This window comes from Sphaeramia orbicularis, chromosome 19 (genome assembly GCF_902148855.1).
Source record: "Sphaeramia orbicularis chromosome 19, fSphaOr1.1, whole genome shotgun sequence".
In the NCBI taxonomy this organism is placed as follows: domain Eukaryota; kingdom Metazoa; phylum Chordata; class Actinopteri; order Kurtiformes; family Apogonidae; genus Sphaeramia; species Sphaeramia orbicularis.
Window position 1 is genome coordinate 25993886 of NC_043975.1, and position 22421 is coordinate 26016306.

Here is a 22421-nt window from a genome sequence, read left to right on the forward strand (position 1 = left end):
CATACTGGCTTGTATTCATTGCCCATCTGGCAGAAAGAGAATTATAAACATTTTGAAGACATTCTTTCCTGTAATAAGTAAGGTCTGCAGCTCTGAGCTGTTGGCCATAGAAGGGAAACCTGCAGCCCGCTAGTTACAGTAGCAAGCTATCCTCATACAACCCAAATATTTATTCTATGTAAGACATTAGAGAAACTATGTGTTAGTTTGGTGATAAACAAGACGTACAACCAAAACATCAACAGATCTATTGTATTGACCCATTAATCTGATCATCCTATACCAATACATGTAAATAATTCAGGTAAAATGCACTTTCTCAGCTTTTTATCATCATCATCAGATATGACCTGTTTGTAAGTTTGGAAGCTCTGTAGTGAACGTGGAAACAGTCATCTTTATTTACACTGATTCACTACAAAATCAATGTAGTTTAACAAAATTTGACTGTGGTAGATACTTGTTTTTATGTTCAGTAATGAAAAAGTCATTTTTTCTTCTGTTTTCTCTGTTTTTATCTAATAACCTTTGAATTTACTGAGCTTTTGTGAACATTTACATGATCACTAAATTATATATAGGAAAATACCTGATTTCTACAGTAAATGCAGAATGCAGAGGATGATAATAAATGGTGACAAATCACTTAGGAAAGGTTAAATGCAGAGAAAAGCTGCCACAAAAATAGTTCTAAGTCTTTAAGGGTTTAAGCAGTATGTTTGTTAGTTAAAAACCATTCATCATTAAAAGTTTAAAGGATGCACTGAGATAAGGGATGTACTGATAGCTCTCACACTGATGGCATCGGTTTGCATCACAGATTCCTCCCAGATGGCAGAGGTGAGGAAACTGATTCAAGCCACAAGACACTTCTTTCATTCACTACCACACCACACTTGACATCATGTTTGACACTGGGCCATCAACAACACAGCTGAAACAGACAGAAACCGGTCTCAAAATGCACGGTGCATCTTGGGTGTGGACATATTTCATAGAGAATTAACCGGTCCATGACAATAATCAGTTGTCATTGAAAAAGGAAGACTCATAGACATTCCAGCACCTTACACTCAGATTACTGCTGTTGCATTTCACACTTAATAGTGAAAATTCAGACCCACAAAATTTGCATTAATGATACTCAGGGATGCTGTAAGGGGGAGAAAAGTGATAATTATTCTATGGTTCATGACTGGCAAGGGCCCTAGAAAACAGTACATTATTAGCCTTTTTTATGAAAATTACTAACCTATTACCATTAAAGAGTGTTTGCTTCACAAAATACTAATAACACTTGTTTCTTTGCATTAGTTTGTATTTATTTTTGCCCAAAAATGATAAAATCAAGTCAGAAATGTATTATTCGACATTATATCTAATTATAATAACACAGTATTCTTATATTCCACATAATGACCCATAGATAAAACAAAAACAACCTATTGGACTCATTGGATGGTCAGTTTTAGCCATGATGTTATTCTGAATACTATTAGGGATATATTATCAAGTGTGTCATTGTATGCTACAGAGGCAGGACTATCTGTAGGTAACAATTTTATGCCAGAAAGAAGTGAGGAAGTGGAGGGAGAACAGAAGGACAGCACCGCTAGTGGCGTTACATATAATAAGGAAGAAGCATATGAGAGAAGAGAAAAAGGCAGATGAAGTGAAATTTAGGCTACATCCATCCAAAAAGTAACATTATATTTAATTTATATATCAGTGTAAAAAAAGAATACTATTATCATTACAAACATAACAGTAAAAAGCAGTAACAATAATATTGTTGTGGTTACTTTCTTATTTATTTCTTTTTCTTCTTTTTTTCTCTTCCTCTGGTGGGTGTGATGATCATTGTTTTAGTGGGGGAGGATTGACTTATGTTACTTTCAGCTTGGAGTAATGTCAGGAGGTTGAAATATTGTAACACATGATTTAGGGAAAAGAGAGTGGGAATAAATAAGTCTTTACTTCTTGCCACTCCTTTTCAGGTGTGCAGATAAAACTAAAATTGTATTAGCTGTTTTGTATAATAGGATAAATTTCCTTCTTTTGTTTTGGTTGTTTCCTGATGATAATATGTTTGAGGCATTTGCTTTGTTGGTGGTTGTATTGTGATTTTTATATGTCTGAAATCATTCATTCATTCAAAAAGTGGCATCTATTGTTAAGTAGAATACTGATTCATGCTTGCACCATGCTGTATTTTTAGGGTTTGCATAGTTTGCAGCACTGAAGTGATTTTTTTTCCCCATGAGGCCCCAACTCAAAATATATGAAGGATTAGGGCCACTGGGAAAAAAAAGAAGGTCCAATATGTTTTGGGTTTTTTTTTTTATTATTATTATGAGAAAAATCCTCAGCTGCATCCATGTGTCTCCCCCTACTTTCCCCCTTCTCCCCCAGTCTCTATCTCCATCGCTCTCTCTTTTTCTCCTCCTTTACCCTCTCTCTTTAACCCCAACTGGTCAAGGCAGACGGCCATCCTCCAGGAGTCTGGGTCTGCTCAAGGTTTCTGCCTGTTAAAGGGAAGTTTTTCCTCACCACTGTCACCAGTCACAAGTGTTTGCTCCTGGAGGATTCTGTTGGGTTTCTGTAAATTGGCTTAGAGTCTGGTTTTGAGCAACTCTATATGTAAAGTGTCATGAGATAACTTTTGTTGTGATTTGGTGCTTTATAAATAAAATTTGATTGATTGATTGATTTGATTGGTTTTCCCCTGTAAGTCGCTTTGGAGAAAAGCGTCTCCTAGATGCATTAATGTAAATGTAAAAAAAAAAAAAAAAGTCAGAATTCTGGGATTAAAGTCAAAATTCTGAGAAAGAAGTCTGACTTTTTTCTCAGAATTGTGGCTTTAATCTCAGAATTCTGGCTGCAATCCCAGACTTCTATATTTAATGTCAGAATTCTGGCTTTTTTTTCCTCAGAGTTCTGACTTTTAACTCAGAATTCTGTCTTTAATCTCAGAATTCTGACTTTTTTCACAGAATTCTGACTTTAAACTCAGAATTCTGACTTTTTCTCAAAATAATAATAAAAATATATATATTGGACCTTCATTTTTATTAATTTTTTCCAGTGGCCCTCATCTTCTTCCGTCCAAAACACTCTAAAATGAGCCTGTAAAATGTAAAGTCTGGACATTTCTGCTATTTAAGAGGAAACTATCAATAGCAGCACTAAGTATCCTGTTGTATGGATATGATGGGGATGGAGCACCTGTTGGAGCACACACATTTTCACTCCATTTCCGGGTGAAATGTACCTGAACAGTTACTAAGCTCCATTCCTGTTGCTGCACCTTTATTCCAGGGGTGAACTCCAGTTTGTAGACATCTTATTGGCTTTTCAAAGGCGGACACTTACCTGAGTTTTAGGTTTGCCATGAATTCTTCCATAGACACGTTGTCCAAAAGCACAAAGTCAGCCTTTCCATACTCCAGGCTCTCGTGTTCTGCCATGCTTGTGGTTTATTCTTAATGAAGCTCCAGGGAAAATAATGCAATAATAACTTGTTAGGCTGCAGCTTTGGAGTGTCGAGGACGGGCTGGCATTGGTAGGCTCCACCGACCACCTCCTCAATAGACACAAACACAGTCCATTCGCATTGTCAAACTCTATTTTCAATCATGCTTCATTAACGCCGCAAGGGGAAAAAAAAACAAAACAAAACAAAAATACTCTACTGTGTAAACAATAGCGGTATATGCTGTTTTAAACTATAAATATTTCCTCCCTAAACGTCCGGCTTTGCTGTCAGAAGTTCTCCAATGATATTCACATGTCCATACAAAGTTTACACCGAATTGTGTCCCTCCTTATCCCGTTACGTCGTGCTCCAGCTCCGTTTTCCTGGAGTTTGTCTCCTGTCTGCCGGACCGACTGTCCACCAATAGGATTAACACTGCCTGCTCCAAGCCCCGCCCCCATCCCCGTTGAGGTGTTGGTCAGCCTGGCCCCTATGTGTAACATGAAAACTATGGCAAACATGTCTAAAGACCACTGCTCTGCTGGTTCTGATACATATTTCTGCAATGACGGGGCCACCTCTTAAGTTGTAAAACACTCAGAGGAAAACCATAATGTTTTGGCTCCGTTTGTATGATGCCATCTGTTACCATATAAGGAAGAAGTAGAAAATGTGCATGAAAAAAAGTGCAGCTAAAGGTAAGTACCAGCCCAGAGATGTTATGCACAAGCTGAAGCTGCAGAAATATATTTATATTCTCCAAACTCCTGAGTCCTAAGCTGTCATTATAATTTACTATTTCAAGTCTAAAAACGCAGTTTCATTTATTTTTCTTTGACAGAAACTTAGCCCTCATGATTTATGGGCAGTTACTGCACATGAAAAGCAGACTTGATCTACTACTGGTTCATTCAGATTAGATTGGTGTTAGGGTGCCACCTTGTGTCAGATGGAGGTAAATGCCATCTGTGCACCTAGAGCAAATTAATGTTTTATTTTATTTTGTATTATTCTATTACTTTATTTTATATTTATTGGTGTGTGTAATTGGAGATATTTTTGATGGGTGTATATGTAGTTTTGGGTTTACGCATTATACCCTGCATAGTTTAGTCTCTTTGTTTATTGTTTATTAGGCAAGGCAAGGCAGGTTTATTTATATAGCACATTTCATGTACAAGACAATTCAAAGTGCTTTGCATAAAACATTAAAAGCATTACAGCAGAAGCAATAAAAAGTATAGGCATGAGAAAAACAAACAAACAAAATCAGATAAATAGATAAAACAGATCAACAGATAAAACAGACAAGCAGATAAAACAGATAAAAACTTTTAGCTTAAAAGGAACAGTGCAGATCTGAACTGATGAATAAAAACTCTATTCAAATGCAGCTGAGAACAGGTGGGTCTTTAACCTAGATTTAACTAAACTGAGTGTTTCAGCTGATCTGAGGTTTTCTGGAAGTTTGTTCCAGACATGTGGAGCATAGAAGCTGAACGCAGCTTCTCCATGTCTGGTTCTGACTCTGGGAACTGACAACAGACCAGCTCCAGATGACCTGAGGGGTCTGGTGGGTTCATACTGGGTCAGGAGCTCACTGATGTATTTTGGTCCTGAACCATTCAGAACTTTATAGACCAGCAACAGAACTTTAAAGTCTATCCTCTGATGGACAGGCAGCCAGTGTAAGGACCTCAGAGTTAGACTAATGTGGTCTGCTTTTCTGGTGTTCGTGAGGACTCTAGCAGCAGAGTTCTGAATGAGCTACAGTTGTCTAATGGATTTTTTAGGTAGACCTGTAAAGACACTGTTACAATAATCAAGCCGACTGACGATGAATGCATGGACTACTTTTTCCAGGTCCTGCTGCGACATCAGATCTTTTATCCTTACTGGCAGAATGGTTGTGCAATGATGATACAACCAATACAAAGGTGCTATGACTAGTTACTCATTGTTATCTATTTTGATGTGATAGATAGCCGATGAAGGAAATATATTTGGCTAAGAATCTGACATTGAAAGTAAGGAAGGGGCAGGACTAGATAAGCCTTTGCTTCTTTCTGCCCCTTCTCAAACTGTGTTTATGAGTTGATTCATATGTACATTTATGTTAAATTTAGTGTATTTCATTACTTTTTTCTGTGATTAATGACCATTGATGGATGCATATGTAATTAACTTCTTGCTTTTATTGTTTTTTGTTCTTTTTTTTTTTTTTTTTACTAAGTTTGAGACAAATAAGCTAATTAAAATAAACTAAATAAAAATGCTATTTTATTTTATTTTATTTTATTTTATTTTATTTTATTTTATTTTATTTTATTGCAGCAGGGAGTTGTCAAGGAGTCCAGATTGCAGTAACTAATTCAATTCTTTATTGTCCTTCATTGTCATTGTCATACTGAAAATTATATATAACAATGAGATATAGACTAATAGTTTCACAAAATCAATTTCACATATAAAAGAACCCCACTAAGGACAGAACAAACAATTTAGAAAACTTGGTAAAAGAAGAGTAGAAGACAGGCAAAGAATAAAGAAAGATGCAAATATATCATACCCTGTAAATGTTATATACAAAAGATGTGCTATATTAAATTAAAAATGTTGTGCTGCTAATATTACATTTGCAGGAGAAAACAAAAGCAAGCAAATGCATGATGAGGTGCTTTTTTTCATGTGGCAAACTGTACTAAATATAAAACCCTCCTATTAAAACATACAGTCCTTTCTAATAACATGCACACTATTTAACACTGCCACTGGAAATTGCATTATAGTCACAGATGATTAAATACACTGATGCCCATAAAGTTGGAATAAAATATTTTTACCTCTTCTTATAAAATGATAGTGATAATGGGATTTATTTTTGATAGATAAAGTATAACTGGGACTCAGTATGTAATCATTTCACCTCATCAGAAATCATTACTGATGTGTATAAATAGGAATAAAAAGAGGAATGTGTCTGAAAATAAAATTATTCCAACTTTACAACAATGCACAGCTTTTTACATTTGGATATTAACATGTTTATTTAACACAGTGGTTGTTAAAATAGTGGCACAACAATTAGAAAAGTTACAAGAAATAAATGAAAAGCAAACCTAATAAAAGCTAACATTTTCTTTTTTGAAGATTCATCTAAGTTGATACACCTGAAAGAGAAGTATCCCAAAACCAGGGCATTATTTCTACTGTGCGAGCAATGAGCCCCCAAAAGTAATGGTCATGGAAGCAGCATTGGCCCAAGATTTACCGCAGTTTTGGGTGACGTACACCACAGCTCCTCTGCGTAGGAAGGTCATGTATGTTGACAAGTTACCGACAGAGGAAGGACGGGAAATGTGCGTGTGGGAGACAGAAACCCAATAACCATTGACCACAAGCCACAGATCTGTCTTCAGGCCGGTGTTTGATGTTTGAGTGGAGAAGAAGAACTGGTAGACTCCTTTGACGGGGGCCTTGAACACACCGGTTCTCCTGTTGAAGGCTCGGCCCACGTTCACCAGCACCTTGCTGTATTTGATTCTGTTCACCTTGCCCACCAGCTGGCCAGGGAAAGAAGCAAAGAAGTGTATCTTTGTAGAAGACACTGAGAAAACACAAGACAGAAAGATTAGATTACTACTGTTTACTTTTCAGCAGTTATGTGAAAGGAAGCTCTGCATATTTAGCAGTTGACATTAGAACAAAAGGCTTCATAACTGTATTATTTGCATCCTTCACATTTAATTTGTGTTTTAATGTGTGTATATGTATAAACGTATGTATGTGTATATGAATGCATGAGTGTGTGTGAGTGAATAAATATAAAAGTGTAATGTAAAAGGAAGAGGGACATATATATTACACTGGAAAAAATTGAAATCTTACCAAGTGTAATTTTCTCATTTCTAGTCAAAATATCTCATCACACTTAAAATAAGACGTAATCACCTAAAGCAGGGGTGTCAAACTCATTTTAGTTCAGGGGCCACTTTCAGACAAATTTGATCTCAAGTGGGCCAGACCAGTAAAATAATAACAGGGAAAAAAGTAAAATTATATTATGATCAGGTTTATACCTACAAAGTTCCTGTAAAAACCTGAATAACATGAACAACTTGAATTGTCTTAAGAAAAAAAAGTGCGATTTTAACAATATTCTGCCTCAGTTTATCAGTTTATCATTTACACATGTGCATTACGATCACACAAAACGTTTAGTAGCAGGCAGAATATTGGTAAAATTGCATTTACTTTTCTTAAGACATTTCTATTTGTTCATATTTGTTCAGGTTATTCACATTTTTTGTAAAAGTATAGTTGGTAATGTAAACATTTTCATGTAATTTTACTTTTTTACACCAAAAAAAACAAAAGAGAACATTTGGGGCTGTCATTATTTATAGGTTATAATGATAATATTTTACTGGTCTGACCCACTTGAAATCTAATTGGACTGTATGTGTCTGTATGTGGAACCTGAATTAAAATGATTTTGACTCCATTGATTGTTAACATCTTCAGTGTAATTTTTGCATTTCACAAATTCATCCCGCGGGCCAGATTGGATCCTTTGGCGGGCCAGATTTGGCCCCCGGGCCGCATGTTTGACACCTGTGACCTAAAGAGTAACTTTTCAGTGAGATATAAGAACTTATTTTTAGACAATAGATCTTGAAAATCTTATTTCAAGAAATCTTACCAAGATAATTTTCACTTGTTCCATTGGGAGATTTTTTTTGCTTTTGAATTAAGCAAAAAAAAAAAAAATCTCAAATTTTAAGCAAAAAAAAAAAAATCTCTTGTCTAAACTAAGTTCTTATATCTCACTGAAAAGTTACCCTTTAGGTGATTACATCTTATTTTAAGTCTGATGGGATATTTTGACAAGAAATGACAAAAATACACTTAGTAAGATTTAGACTTTTTCCAGTGCATGATCGAAATAAATCACTTAATCAGTTTGAGAAGGTTGTGAACAGAGACATACTTCTTTTCTTCCTCTTACACCTCCAGTTGATCTTGTCTCTGCTCACACATGACTGGTTTCTTCGGCACCGCCCACATACAAGTGTGTTTATGTCTGAGGATAGACATACAGCATCACACAAACGTCACATGTACTACACTGAAAGTACACACTAAACCTGCTACAGGAGCATTGGACTGATTATATACCTGCACAGTAAGCCAAATAACAAGCTGTTGGTGGAGTGAACTTGTAGACATAATAATTGCCACGACACTTCTTGACTTGAATGGGCGTGGACCGGAAAGCACAGCAGTTCTTCTTCCAGTGTCCACAGACCCTGCGGGTGACAATGCCCTGTCTTCTTTTCGGGTGAGGCCCTGCTAGCCACAGTGGGGCTTGAGTGCCACATTTGTTGACTGGAACACACCTCTCAGGCATCTGCAGACTCTTACCATTGTAGAAGAGGCGATACCAACCTTTGATTAAGAAAGAGTAGATATTAGAAAAAAGTCTTCAGTTTATACAGAAAAAAGCATGTTTTTCAGAAAGAAAGACAGAAATCCATTAACCTTTCCATTTGATGTTGCGGTCACACATTTTATACTTGGTGGTGATGTTGGTAGCACGCCAGGCCTGATCCAGGACTGTGTAGTGGTAACATGGGTCTCCACGTCTCCTTGAGGCCCTGGTAAAACGCCACTCCTCTTCCTCCTCATCATTTGCATCATAGGTAAGGATATATGTTCCATCTGGAGAAGCAGAAATTGTACTGACTCAGACACGTGGAGCTTTGTGAGTGACAAGGATGAGAATTACATCATATTTTATGTGGCAAGTGTCATTAATGTGTGATTTACTAACCTTTGTCCTCTGGTACTTTTTTGTGATGGGTTGTTATATGCATCTGTTAAGGAAAAAAAAAAACATGTTCAGTGCCTGATGTATAGCAAATTATAGAAGAATAACAGAGACACTACCTGGTTCAGAACATTCTGCTGCTGTTGAAGTGTTGTTTGTTCACACCTTAGACTTTCCATCTCCTGCAATAAATCATATTAAAGTACATGCATACATGTAACAGCATCATTAGTGACCCAGCAAGCAACCGTGCAGATGCATGATGTTGGAAAATTAACACATTAATTTTTAATTCAGATGTTCTTGTTCATGTTCAGTGGCTGTGAATATAAAAACATTACAAAATCCACACAATTTACATTCTGCATTTTGATCCGTTTATGTTCATATGCATTACCTTGAACATAGTTGCTAGTTGCACATCCACAGGTTGATCCTTCATGCTCCAAAATTTCAGCTTAGTCTAGAAAAAGTTTTATACCCCAAGTTAAACTTTATAAGTAATTGGATTTAATATAATGTTCTATTCTCTTTGTAAGTTAAGTGTGACAAAAACTCAATAGAGTTCAGCCTGTATTAAACAACATCTGGGAAAATGACAAACTTTAGTTGCATAAGTTATGAATTTAATGTTCCATCTGCCTTCTATCTTTGTAACAGTATGAACAAAGCTCATACTCACAGAATTTCTGTTCCCTGAACAGCCAACTGCACAAGATGACAACGTGACAAACACAGCTACAGCTAAGACAACCATCTGGAGAAGAGAACAGTTGCACAATAATTATGTAAATGATGACATTTACTGTATATGGTTTGTCGTGTACCAAGTAAATACAATTACTGCATTAATATATTCATTCTAGGAAGAAAAAAAATCTAATGTTCAGAGATTCTAAAAATATATATCACAATATGCTACATGGAAATTATTGTGTACTGTATGTCCATTTTATATACCAGTCTAATTTTAGCACTATATAACTATAGGACTTACTGTTCTGAACAGTTCATTAGATGTTGCCCATGAGTGTCCTAGAAAAAGAATAAATCTTTAGTGTATTAAAAGACTAGATCAGTTCATCAAAAATATTTATAGTTCAGTGTTTTTAAAAGGCATTCACTGCATATAAAAAAAACAAAAAAAATAATTTAGCCTTACCTCTTCCAGTCAGTATGATGAGAAACTCAACCAGTGTCTAAAGAGGACCTTTTATACTCATCAGTCAGTGACACCACAAAACACAACATAAGGGAAAATAGTGGGCTTCAGTTTAACAGTATCTATCCCACTCAGTAAAGGTGTTACTTCTCACAGACTAGTTGCAAACGTAGGCATGAAATTATTACAGTGCTGGCACTTTTTCAGTCTGTGTGGTCAGCTGAGGAAAATAAAACTGTAAACGTTGTTCTTTTTTCAGAACATTTACTTTGCATTATCCAGAAAAAGTGTGAAACAGTTAAATAAGTAAGTATATAGAGGGTAAAACTGGAAAACTTATCAACACTGTAACATTATAACACTGAATTTGAGTTTAGAACTGCTGTTCAATTTCAACATGTTTGATATGATGTTATAGTTATGATTTTTTTTTAATTTTTTTTTTAATTGCATTAGTAATACTGTGTGCATCTTTATGACAGCTGTGAAATGTGTTCAGTTATTAAAAGTGGGTGTTGAATACAGTAAGTTAAAGGGATAACAGAGAAGAAAATTATTTTACAGAAATTTCTTTTAGTAGGTCTCTCAATATGACAAAACTTATTAAGCAGAATGCATGGTGGGATAGTCATGGATAAAGGTATTTGTAACCGGCTGTTTTCATCTTCCCTCATATCCACCCAAATATGTGTCGCAAATTCTGCTGATCTGAAAGCATGAATTAACTTCTTGCTCCAAATAACATTTACAATCCTTTTTCAATATATATTTTATTTTGCAGTTTTCAGTTATTTTAAAACACAAAAATATAAAAACAAAGGCTCGTATGTGTGTAACAACTAATTCAGTGTTTTGCAACCTTTGGGTCAGGACCCCACATGGGGTTGCCTAGAATTTAAATGGAGTTACCTGAAATTTCTAGTAATTGATTAAAAAAAAAAAAAAAAAAAAAAAAAAAAAAAAAAAAAAAAATATATATATATATATATATATATATATATATATATATATATATATATATATGATGAGTTGAAAGAGACAATACATAAACACATGACAAACTCTGAAGCTGAAACTGAAGCGCTGTGGTACTGTTTATCTTTCAAATGTTCATTGTGGCCAGTTTAAGATGCTGCAGCTCTTTCATAATTCATAGTCTGAGTTATTGTTTGTTCAGTATGTTATGGAAATTTTTCTCTGCTGCTGGTGAGTAATGAAATAGAGACATCTGCCGGCCGACAATATTTTATTTCTTTGTCAAGAAAGGTCAGTTCTACACACGAGCGGCAATTGTGAAGAAAAGACAAAGAGCTTCTCACAAGGTCCACCTTTTACAGGGTGAATCACATTTGCAAGTGACACCTCCATTCTCCTCAAAGGGCCTTTTGATTGAATGATGAACTCACGGCTTTGACAATCAGTCACCTTTTGTTACCTAGCAAGAAAATTTACACATACAGTAGGGGCATTTGGGTAAGAATATGGGAAAATTACCATGCAGTGGGGGGTATCTGGGAAAGTTAGCATGTAGTGGGGAAGGGTAGTCAGGAATGGATATGGAAACAAAGAAGGGAATCAGAAAATTCCATTACAAGTATTAATTGTCAGCCTTGTAAATCCAAGCTGGACTGACTGTACATATCCTGACCCAGGAAAATAAAATTCTCACTTTGTGCATTAATCTACACCTGGCTTTTCTGCCTCTGTCCATAACAACATACATTATATAGACTAAATGTCATCTTAAAGTAACATTTATTTGACACATAGTATAGCAAACTATTACATGATCAAAAACAAATTAATTTTAGCAAAAAAAAAAAAAAAAGTCTCCATTTTGAATGTCAGGGGCTGCCAGAAATTTGTGATATTAAAATGTCACCAGCCAAAAAAGGTTGGAAACCACTGAACTGATTAATTAACTAGCCAGTCCTTACTTAAAGAAAGAAAGTGGGGCAGAGACAGAGGACAGTCACTGGTATACAGATATAATCCTTAGTCCAATCTAACTTCCTCCAAGTAACATTTACAATCCTTCTGAACCATATTTCTGCAAGTTGTTACACACTGCACATGGCTGTTCCTACTAACCAGACCACTAGAGGGTAACACCAACAATCTAACCCACGCAACTTGTCATTGTAAAGACTGAGCATTTCCCTTCACTAGAGTATTCCCTCAGTGCTTCAGGGTGACTTTTATGACAGGAGTGCTGACAGAAAGTTGAGCACAACCGTGTTCCCCTACTCTGAATTTGCAGACCTGAAAATGGCTCAAATGTCAAGCAAAAGTGTTGTAACTACAGCTGTAATCACAAACAAGTCCTCATGAAAATACTTGGCATGGTACATGGTCTCTGTTGGCAGCTGCCGTGTTGACAGGCCACTTTGATCCACTCACTCAGGCTATACGTGACTACGGGAGTTAACCGTGTGCACTCAACCTGTTTGTAGAGGTGTACAGATGCCAATCTTGATATAAATTGGACAAATTCGACTGTATCATACTTTTCTCTATTTTTAGTTGTAACCTTGATGTACATTATGTGCAAAAGATATCTAAGAATGCATGTTGTGTAACCACCCTGTAGGAGTTGCTCTTGTTGCTAGGGAAAGTTTATCAGCCCTTGTTTGAACAAGATAAGGAGAAGGGTACAGTGGGATTCTTTCCAGTCGTCGAAGTGGCTGATGGTCTCTGTGGTAAACATGTTAGCTCACTGGCCATTTTTAGACAAACCACCACCCATTATAAACATGACGCTCAGTGTAAAATGACCCTTGGCTGACATATGCTACCCTAGAACTCAAATGCATCAACAAAAACAGAGGGGAATCCCTGAATAGAGAGTAAACACCTGCACATTTGGTCATAAACAATTACACTTAGTTTAATGATTTTTATTATAAAATGATAATAATAACAACAACCAAATGTTTAATACTTTGCATTTTCAGTTTGTTCATTTTAAAAGGTAAGAAAGCAAACAGAACAGGGCGCTTTATTCATTACTTTACTGCACTGTTTTCCTTACAGCACATGCATAAATAGTTTCATTTCTTCTACACTTTCTACTGTATGCCACAAACATCCAACTACTGCTATTATAGGTTACTGGCTATTAATAGACTCAATTTAGTCTTGTGCCATTTGGCTGTCTGACACTCAGATAACTGTGCTGTTTAAGAAACTAAAGAGGCTCATCAGTGTTTCCACATAAAGACCTCTGGGCTACATAAAGCACCTTCTATCATCATCATATCTTTAAAATCTTAAACACTGTCATTTGCTGTCCTAATTGTGACATAACTCTATGTACCCAGACTTGGAGGAAAACCAGTGAAGTGGAAATTTCTACTGACATTAATGTCTCTGGATCCACAGCTCTGCCTGAGGGTCTGGCACTGGAATGGCTGCAGGGCATAGTTACTTAATGTGATCTCATCACTAGGTTTAGAATAGAGCCAGTAATAGTGAGGTTAAATCTCTCTTTTCATTGTTACTCTATTTTAATTTCCCCCTTTGCTTTGACACAGGCGTAAATTACACTGAAAATACAGGTACAGATTGACACTGATGTACTTCGTTTAGCCTATTCACAGACACGCACACACATTCATAAACTTACGGTGGAAATAAAACAAGGTGAGCATTTTGTATTTAAAATCTTTTATGTATGTTTACAGTATGTACAATCAAATATATAAAAATAAGTTTTCACATCCTAAATGATAAGGACAAAGTAATATAAAATGAAACTGTTGTTTTTCAACACTCATGGACCCAGGGCATATTTTTCTCTTATAGTACAGCATTACACATCCTCAGATTCTGGCCTTTACTGGATCACAAACTAATAGAGAACTTGAACATGGCATGCACCACCTTTGGATGTTAAAAAACACCCCATTGAACTCTGCAAGGAACATTAAATAACCAAACAAAGCACTCAAAAACTCTTGGGACTGGCTGAAAACAGGAAAACACTTGGGCCCTATGATCATTACAGTCATATAAACCTCCTTATCACTTACAATTTATGCAAATTAATGCACAGTGGAGAGTGGATTAACTTTCAGCCGGCTCCAGAACACTGATGTAAGATAACACTGTATCTTATAAGTCAGTACAGATACTTTCATTAAATTCTGAAGGCTGAAAACCTAAATCTGAACAAATATATATGCAAGGAATATCACTCCACTTTCAAAGCCAAACATTTGTTAAAATCTACAGACAGATGCTAAGTCACAGTAGTTAAAAGTTTAAAAAGGTGCATCAAGAGTGTTGTTCAAGTATCAAATTAAATTATCATTTGGATGTCTTACTAAGGCTGAGGTGACAGCACCTACAGATGATTGGGGATCTGCTTCACTTCCACTTATTTATTTCAAGTGAATACTCAAGAACAGTATGTTCCCAAACTGACTCACACTGCTGACTTTATTCCATCTGTAGCGACTTGAACTGGGACACTTCCTCTGACTGTGTCATCTTATTTTTTTGCCGCACCATCTCACCCATAACATGCTGGGTGCTGTCTTAACTCCCCCTGCTTCACGTGACTGTGGGCTGCATGTCTCCACTAGCGAGTCTTGTGCAGAAGCACAGAGGCTGCCCCCCCATTCCCCTCCTCAGATCTAAAAGTCTCACAGATGTAGTCGTGACAAGTCTTCAGAAACACTACCAGGTATTTTCTCTTAGTAGCCATTTCCAGGCTGTCTATGTTATAAAAAACACAAAACGAAAACAGAGAATCACAATGAGCTGATACATGCTTCTGCTAAAATCAGACTGAAATGTAAGAGGGCACTTTTGTCTACTCTAGTCAGGAAATCAGAGGTTCAATGTCCATCTGCCGCAGCAGATCATGACATCGGAATATGAGAGTTCTGACAGGCAAGCTTGGACACTTTGTGGTATGAAGATTTGAAGCACCAGGCCTGGAGCACATCCTTTTCATTTGGCTCCTTTAAAGTTGCTGAGGTCCAGTGGCTCTTTACTGGGCACACACCAGTCATCAGCCTCTTGACTTACTTTATAGTTTTTCAGAGCAGTCTTGTTATATACTGGCAGCCTCTCGATGGAGTCTGTAGACAGTGCCTAGAGGGACAAGAGGGAGAAAAAGCACTTAAAAAAGGCCAGTTTTACCTGCATTTCCTCCACTGGTCAAACTGACATCAGCTTTTTAACAAATCTTAAAACATTTGTCACCATATGTGGCTCACCTTCAAGTAGATGACAGCGTCTGTGCCGTGGCCCTCCATGGAGTAAAGCTGGAGGTCCCCCTGGAAGTACTTGGCGTAGAGTCGAGAGATGGGCAAACCGTAGCCAAAGCCAGCCTGCACAGAGAGATCAAGGCTTTACCAAGGCTTTGTTCTCAGCGAGACAGCAAGCTGCAGAGCTCTTCCATGAACAAACAGATCATTTGTCATAGATTGTTTATTTTAGGTGATTTAGGTGAAAACAAGCACAAAGATAGAGTGAATTTGGACCTTTCTGTCTATATGGAAATGTGACTAAATACCATAAGGCATGATTAAAAAGAAAAACAAGAAACAAAAAAAAAACTATGCTGATCATACCAACACACTTACCAGCGGGGGTCGTGTGTATTCTCCGATCTGTGGAGCGGGAGCAGTAGAGTACATGTAGCTGAAAAGATTCTCAATTCTGCGAAATGGGACACCGCCGCCCTTGTCGCTCACCTAGAAAAAGGGCCGAATTGCAGTGGTTAGACATAGTGTGGCAGAGAATCCCAGAGCAGAACTGACAATGCTGAGTCTCAGTGGTTTGTTCCTCGCTGCATGACGGATTGCTAAACAATGAGGACAAGGACTCTTGAGACTGGATTTCAGTAATAGTCTCTTGAGTATAAATTCAAAGGTGTGCAGCCCAGAGGGTTGTTTGCTAGCAGATGCTGTGCCAAGTCAATATAGAGCATGTCTGCAGAAATATTTGGGTAATGGCTTGTGCTACTTTCAGCATAAATAAAAGAACATACGAAATTTTCTGTGTCACTGACATGTTTAGTTCAAGAACTGGGAAATGGAGCAATATGAACACATGCAACATCAGGTACACTGTTATGGTTACAGCATTATCTTCAATACAATTAAGTCATTTTACAAACTCACTAAACCAGTTAAGCAAACATTTGGTCACACAGAGAGGAAACCACATAACACACCCACATTCCAATGCAAAGACAAATTCCAGGACTGAGGCCAGAAATGAGGATCTCAGGGTTCTCAAGGACACATCACTCTTTGTACTTTTGTATTCAATAATTAACTGATGCTATATTATTGTACAGGGTGTCCCAAAAAATTTGACATCATTTCTTCACCTAATAATTTGTTTAAAACTTGTATGCTCTTTTTGCTCAAAAAAGTGTAATAATTTTTATTGTTCTGCTTTCAGGAATAGACATGCCATTTACTGCAACAGAAAAGGCATTCTGTGTATTGAAGTACAGCCAAACTCAGTCAAATGTGAATGTGCAACGGGAATTTGTTACAAAATTTCATCAACAAGCGCCAACAGGAAAGCAGATTTGGACATGGCATAAGAAATTTGTAATTTGCAGAATAAAACATTTTATGTCCAAAATAAATCCTATTAAGTATCACTTTTCCTGACCATGTAGTCACTTCGATATGAACAGCTCAAATGATGTCAATTTTTTCAGGACACCCTGTACTATCCCCATTTTGTGCAGGTAAAATGTGTTACTACTCACCCGAATTGACATATCCTCTCCTCCAAGAGACACCAGGACTTGAATGGGTGGAAGGTTGTTGCTACTTTCATGGGTCTCAATGGTGGCCCTCATAGCATTCTACAACAAAATATATACAAAACAGCATTAAAATAGTTCATCAAAATTTGTTTTAAACATGATAAAACACAAGACACACATATTCTTGATTATTCGTGTTTAATTCCATACCTTAAAGAGCTCAAACAGCATGTGATACAGGTGAGAAGGCACATAAACAATGGTAATTGGATGGTTTTTCTTCTTGCCTGAAAGATGGGGAAACAATTTGTGTTACTTCAACCCACTTCATTTAAAATTAAGCATCACTTGTGGATGTGTTCCATCAGCTGCAATTATTGTGCTCTGCTCTAGTTATGTGGTTTGTGAAAATGGAGAGAAAAGGATCTGTGTGTCAATATTGTCAGATGCAGTCAGCCGGACCCACTTAACCATTACTTCAGCTTCAGCGCTATAATTAGTGCCCCTCAAGTCCATCTGGCCAATGTTCATTTACATAAACACACACACTATGTATAGACAGACCGCTCGACTCTGTTTGCCCTTTAACTCAGATCTCCTTCTGTATCAACAATCTCTAAGGCCCATTTGCTCTTTAGCAAGTTCGCTGTATGCTTGTATGTCATAACACAGATTAAATGTAATCTTACTGTTCATCTCTTGTATGACCAGATCAGGAGAGCGCAGATAGTACTGGTCACAGAGCATTTTGGCACTGTGAAAGGCATCTGTCAAAAAACAAGGGGGTAATGTCATTGATAAGAACACATGACAGCATTACAACATTAAACTACGGTGGCTTTGTCTAAATAATCAATAGGAATCAGGCGAGCAAAAGATAAAAACCTGAATGATAAGGAAATATCTCTGATAAATGTAAAGTAAGTTAAAGCAGTAACATGTATCATTAAATTACAAAGCACATAATTGCAAAACCCGATTTTTCCAGGTGCATTTCATGTTTACCTTGGATTACATCTGTGACTTGACAGTGAGGATCTATGCTTCCAATAGTGTTGGGGTGGACAGGGTTTGTAGTGCCGTCGAAAATCAGAGCTGCAGGGGTCAAACATATGTTAAGTTTAGAAAAGGAACAAGATCAACAGAAGATCAAGTACAGAAAAGAGCAAGGTAAAACAAGTCTGACCCACAGGTCTCAAGATTAAATCTTTTTGCTTCACATAAATATAGATAATCTTAAATGAATCGGCCTAAGGCAGGGAAGAAAGTGTGCAGCAGTATTTGACAGTTTGTGAAACATTTAGAGTATGTGCACTGCACCTTATAAGCCCTAATGAGTCAGTTAATGTATACATACACATATTTCTTCTTCATAAATGTTAGACTACAAATGATCTAGTCTGAGACCTGACTTGACTTTCAGTGCTCTCAAAGACAGCCCACACCAGATGTAATAGATGTGATGAGAAAGTTTATGAGGCGAAGACAGGAATTATTTCTGTGTCAAGACTTATTTTCCCTCTGGGTGTCAAGTAAGTGACAGAGAGCAGGGTGAGCATAATGATTCATCTGAACATGATTTTGTATGTTGGATAAAAATAAATGTGTTACTCTAGGAGCAGAAAACTGGTATTCTTAAATTTTCAGATTGTTACTTACTATGTTGGTTGATAAGCATACGAATGGAGATGCGGCTCATATAGAAGCGGTCCAGAAAGTACTGGATGTTCTGGTTGGTTACTGGGTCCTGGGGGAAGGCCTCTTTATACTCTATAATACCCTGAGCCATGGTCGGCACCACATCATTGTGCCTATTTCTGATGGTAACTAAGGCATCAACAAACCTGCAGGAGAAATCACACGCAGATGAAGTAATGGGTTGTCAGCAACAACAGGAGCAGCTTTATATAAGAGGTTAGGTAGGATGTAAGGGTATGTAAGGGCAAGGGATTTATGGAGGCACAGCTTGTAAATACTATTTATGAATTAAAAATAAATCAGGATGGATGTCATGTCAAAAATACCATTAAAAAAATCAAGTTATGTTTTTAACAATCCAAATTCAAGCTGTCATCATATATGAGAAACACAATACAAAACCTTAGCTGCTTGAAAACAATTAACAGTTGCAGATTCAATGTTTCCACAACTGAGTGATGAATCGCCTAAATGCCGTAGGTCTAAAACACCCCTTTATGTGGCATGATCTGCTCCCACAGACTGCTGCTCCAGTGGTTTGTTGTGTTTCATGAACACAGCTCTAAACTAAACACCGTTCAGTAACTCATAATAACAAACTCCCACAAATGAATTATGAAGTTGAACAGGGTGAACATGGACTTACTCTCCCAGGACTTTGTGGTCATCAGGATTCTGGTCTAGGAATTCAAGGATCTCCATTAAACTCTGGATGTACCTGAAAAACATCATAAAACACATAAATATCCTGTAATTCTACAGTACATATGAGTGATTACATTTTATTTATTGATACACTTATATATCATATGTTAGATAAATGTAGATTTTTTTTTTCTTTTGCTGTCTAAATATGATTTTGTGATATATACATTATTAATTTCACATATATTGTGTCTTGCTTTGCTGCTTCTGGACATGGATAACTTCAGGGACCTATAAATTCTTAATTACACCAAAAAACTTTACAAGAAAATGTGATACAAATCATAAACTAGAGCTCAAAACAAGGTTAATTATGTGTCAAGAAAACAACCCTCATCCTACCAAGGTGTTGATAAAGCACAAGAAATCTAATGTTTTGGAATTACCAAATCAAAGTCCTGCTCTTAATCTTATAAACAGTGTGAAAGTTGAAGTAGGAAGTTTAAGCAGAGGTCAAACCACATTCTGTAATGAGGAATGAGCTTAAGTCTCTCCAAGTCAATGTACAGAGCTGATAAAGAGCAAATGAAGCTGTTTACCTTATATCACCACTAGAAAAAGGGACAATATAAGACAGGTTCATTTCTACAATATATACCTGTTATTTATATAACACCGTAAAATATTTTTTGTTTTCTTAACCCATAAAGACCCAAACATCCATCACCGACCAAAAGCATCAACTGATCTAAACTGTTTAATACCTGTTGATGCTCTAATCCTATCAATACATGTAAATTGTCGTAAAATACAGTTTGTCATCTTTTCATGGTTATTAGATGTGACCCATTTGGACATTTAGAGGCTCTGCAGTGAATGTGGAAACACCATTGTCTTTTACAACACTGATTCACCACTATAACTCACAGAGTTTGATCAATGACAGTGGATGGAAATACTTGGTTTATGTTCCGTTAATGATATATTTTACTGAAAAAGTCACTTTTTCTTCAGTTTTCTCTGTTTTTGATATAATAACCCTCAACTTTAATCTGAATTTTTATGAACATCTACATGATCAGCAAATTAAATATAGGACAACACATGAGTTATACTAACAAAATGCAAAACACAGAGGATAATATTATAATAAATGGTGACAAATCCCTTAAGAACGGTTCAATTGAGAGAAAATTTCATTTGGGAACTGACATAAAAGTAGCATTGGGTCTTTATGGGTTAATTGGGTTGCCTTAATATAATTTTACAACACGCATAAACTTCAATAAAAGAAAAAGAAAAATTCTACAAGGCCCACAGGCTGTCATGCAGCATTATATAGTGTTCAAAGCAAATGATCTCACAAGAGCAAGAGCAAGAAAACAACAACCATCCTGACAGCTGGGTCATGTGATACATGACGTAAAACTAGGGTAAAGTTGAAAGCTGAAAAGCCCTGCCTCCACACTGGAGATGGTTGGAAGCAGTACAACTTGGTCAGAGGGGTCTTTTGTAATTCTAAGCGTGACATTGTTCCTCTGGGGAAATAAGCGTCTGCCTGTTAGAGCACACAGCAGTAAACAACTCAACAGCTGTTCACACCTTAACAGACAGAGAAGAAACTCTGGCACCAATAAAGTAGCTTTTTCTTTCTGAGCTACTGTTCCTTCTACCCATTGCAATCCAGATGCATTAGTTTATCAGAACCACAAAAAATATAACTTTTTTCCCACAGTGGATGAACTCACCAGCTTTGCACCATTTGCACAGAAGAAGTGGTGAGAAGTTTGTCTGGCAAGAGGTTAATCTCCTTCATGATGTTGGACAGTCTAACAGGGAGCTCCTGCCTCAGGAACACAAATGATGTCTTTTCACAAGCATTAATGGAACCTGAAACAACAGATACATTCATATAAGACACATTTCAATAATTGTGGGAAAAATGTGATTTATTTTTGCAGATTCATTGCAGTCATGTCATTTTTCTCAATCATATGAATAAATATTAAAAGCTAGTATTTCTGTTTGGGCTTAAATAGATTGCATACAGTATAAATGTGTTGCATTTGTGTCCTTCAGTGAACCTACAGACTCAACTTGGTACAGATCTGACGCAACCCTCTACACTATTAACACTATCCACAGCCCGCCTCCTCCCAAAAGGAGACGCCGCTGTATTCTCATTGAATTCTGCAAATGCACAGATGGATAGATAGATATTTTACGATGGATGAGTCACATATTCAGCCCATACTGAGGTTTACTACCAGTCTATTTCCACGTATCTGCTTTGCTGCATCCCTAACATCCATGTGAACAGGGTCGATCATTATCAATACTCACCGAAATCCAGAAACTGCTTCATGGAGAGCGGCGAAGGAGAAAATTTAGAGAAATGTTCGATGTGTTTGGGCACACTGGCCAAAGCGGCGTTTTTCATGATAAATCTGACGAACTTCATTTTTGCTGGTTGATGTTTGTTGGTTCATATGTTTAGCCGCAACGAGGTTCTATTTAGTTGAGGGACTGACCAAACCTGTTATCATGCACAACAGTGAAGGGCGGAACAGAAGCAGCCAATAGGATTCAGGGATTTGTTATTTACGTTAATCACTGACCAATAGAAACTTTCAGAAGGCGGGGCTAGGTTATTGGCCAACGGGTGTCTTCTTCATGTATATAACATTTTCTGCTCCTGCATCTTCTCAGTACTGAGTACACATATTTTTAGTTCAGGCTGTAATAACAGACATATACGCAATGCATTGAATGAAAAGAGGAAAATTTCCCCCAGAGGTAAAGCAGTATGGAATTCAACTTTTTCTAAAACTGAGTGGTCAAAAGCATGGACATTACCGTATAACTACTGTAT

At 36.9% G+C, this 22421-nt stretch overlaps 3 protein-coding genes across 3 annotated transcripts in view; all 3 read right to left on the reverse strand.

Annotated features, from left to right (window-relative positions):
• The window catches only part of myo1d (myosin 1D), a 113665-nt gene extending 109782 nt beyond the window's left edge, over nucleotides 1-3883 (reverse strand). The window contains exon 1 of the mRNA XM_030122239.1: nucleotides 3373-3883. Within this exon, the coding sequence (XP_029978099.1) occupies nucleotides 3373-3467 (95 nt within the window). The 5' untranslated portion in view covers nucleotides 3468-3883. The remainder of the gene's footprint in view (nucleotides 1-3372) is intronic.
• A 2498-nt stretch (nucleotides 3884-6381) lies between these two features.
• LOC115410561 (uromodulin) lies at nucleotides 6382-9448 on the reverse strand. Its single transcript, XM_030122250.1, has 5 exons — nucleotides 9309-9448; nucleotides 9017-9196; nucleotides 8654-8923; nucleotides 8466-8558; nucleotides 6382-7082 (listed from the first exon to the last, which is right to left on the reverse strand). The coding sequence occupies exons 1-5, from the start codon at nucleotides 9349-9351 to the stop codon at nucleotides 6682-6684; spliced, it is 987 nt and encodes a 328-aa protein (XP_029978110.1). The 5' UTR covers nucleotides 9352-9448; the 3' UTR covers nucleotides 6382-6681.
• A 4668-nt stretch (nucleotides 9449-14116) lies between these two features.
• Nucleotides 14117-22080, reverse strand: pdk2a (pyruvate dehydrogenase kinase 2a). The gene is made up of 11 exons (XM_030122246.1): nucleotides 21893-22080; nucleotides 21298-21439; nucleotides 19551-19622; nucleotides 18866-19050; nucleotides 18212-18301; nucleotides 17896-17973; nucleotides 17417-17493; nucleotides 17207-17305; nucleotides 16062-16172; nucleotides 15693-15806; nucleotides 14117-15567 (listed from the first exon to the last, which is right to left on the reverse strand). The coding sequence occupies exons 1-11, from the start codon at nucleotides 22008-22010 to the stop codon at nucleotides 15424-15426; spliced, it is 1230 nt and encodes a 409-aa protein (XP_029978106.1). The 5' UTR covers nucleotides 22011-22080; the 3' UTR covers nucleotides 14117-15423.
• Nucleotides 22081-22421: the final 341 nt, after the last annotated feature.

Excerpts from the sequence above, each read along its gene's own strand:
- LOC115410561 (XM_030122250.1), bottom strand. The coding sequence starts at position 9,351 with ATGCATATAACAACCCATCACAAAAAAGTACCAGAGGACAAAG. Across the intron at positions 9,197-9,308 it reads AAAAGTACCAGAGGACAAAG|ATGGAACATATATCCTTACC; the intron begins GTTAGTAAATCA and ends CTGCTTCTCCAG. Across the intron at positions 8,559-8,653 it reads TTATTTGGCTTACTGTGCAG|ACATAAACACACTTGTATGT; the intron begins GTATATAATCAG and ends GTCTATCCTCAG.
- pdk2a (XM_030122246.1), bottom strand. The coding sequence starts at position 22,010 with ATGAAGTTCGTCAGATTTATCATGAAAAACGCCGCTTTGGCCAGTGTG. Across the intron at positions 18,302-18,865 it reads TATGCTTATCAACCAACATA|CTCTGATTTTCGACGGCACT; the intron begins GTAAGTAACAAT and ends TGACCCCTGCAG. Across the intron at positions 17,494-17,895 it reads GGTCATACAAGAGATGAACA|GCAAGAAGAAAAACCATCCA; the intron begins GTAAGATTACAT and ends CCCATCTTTCAG.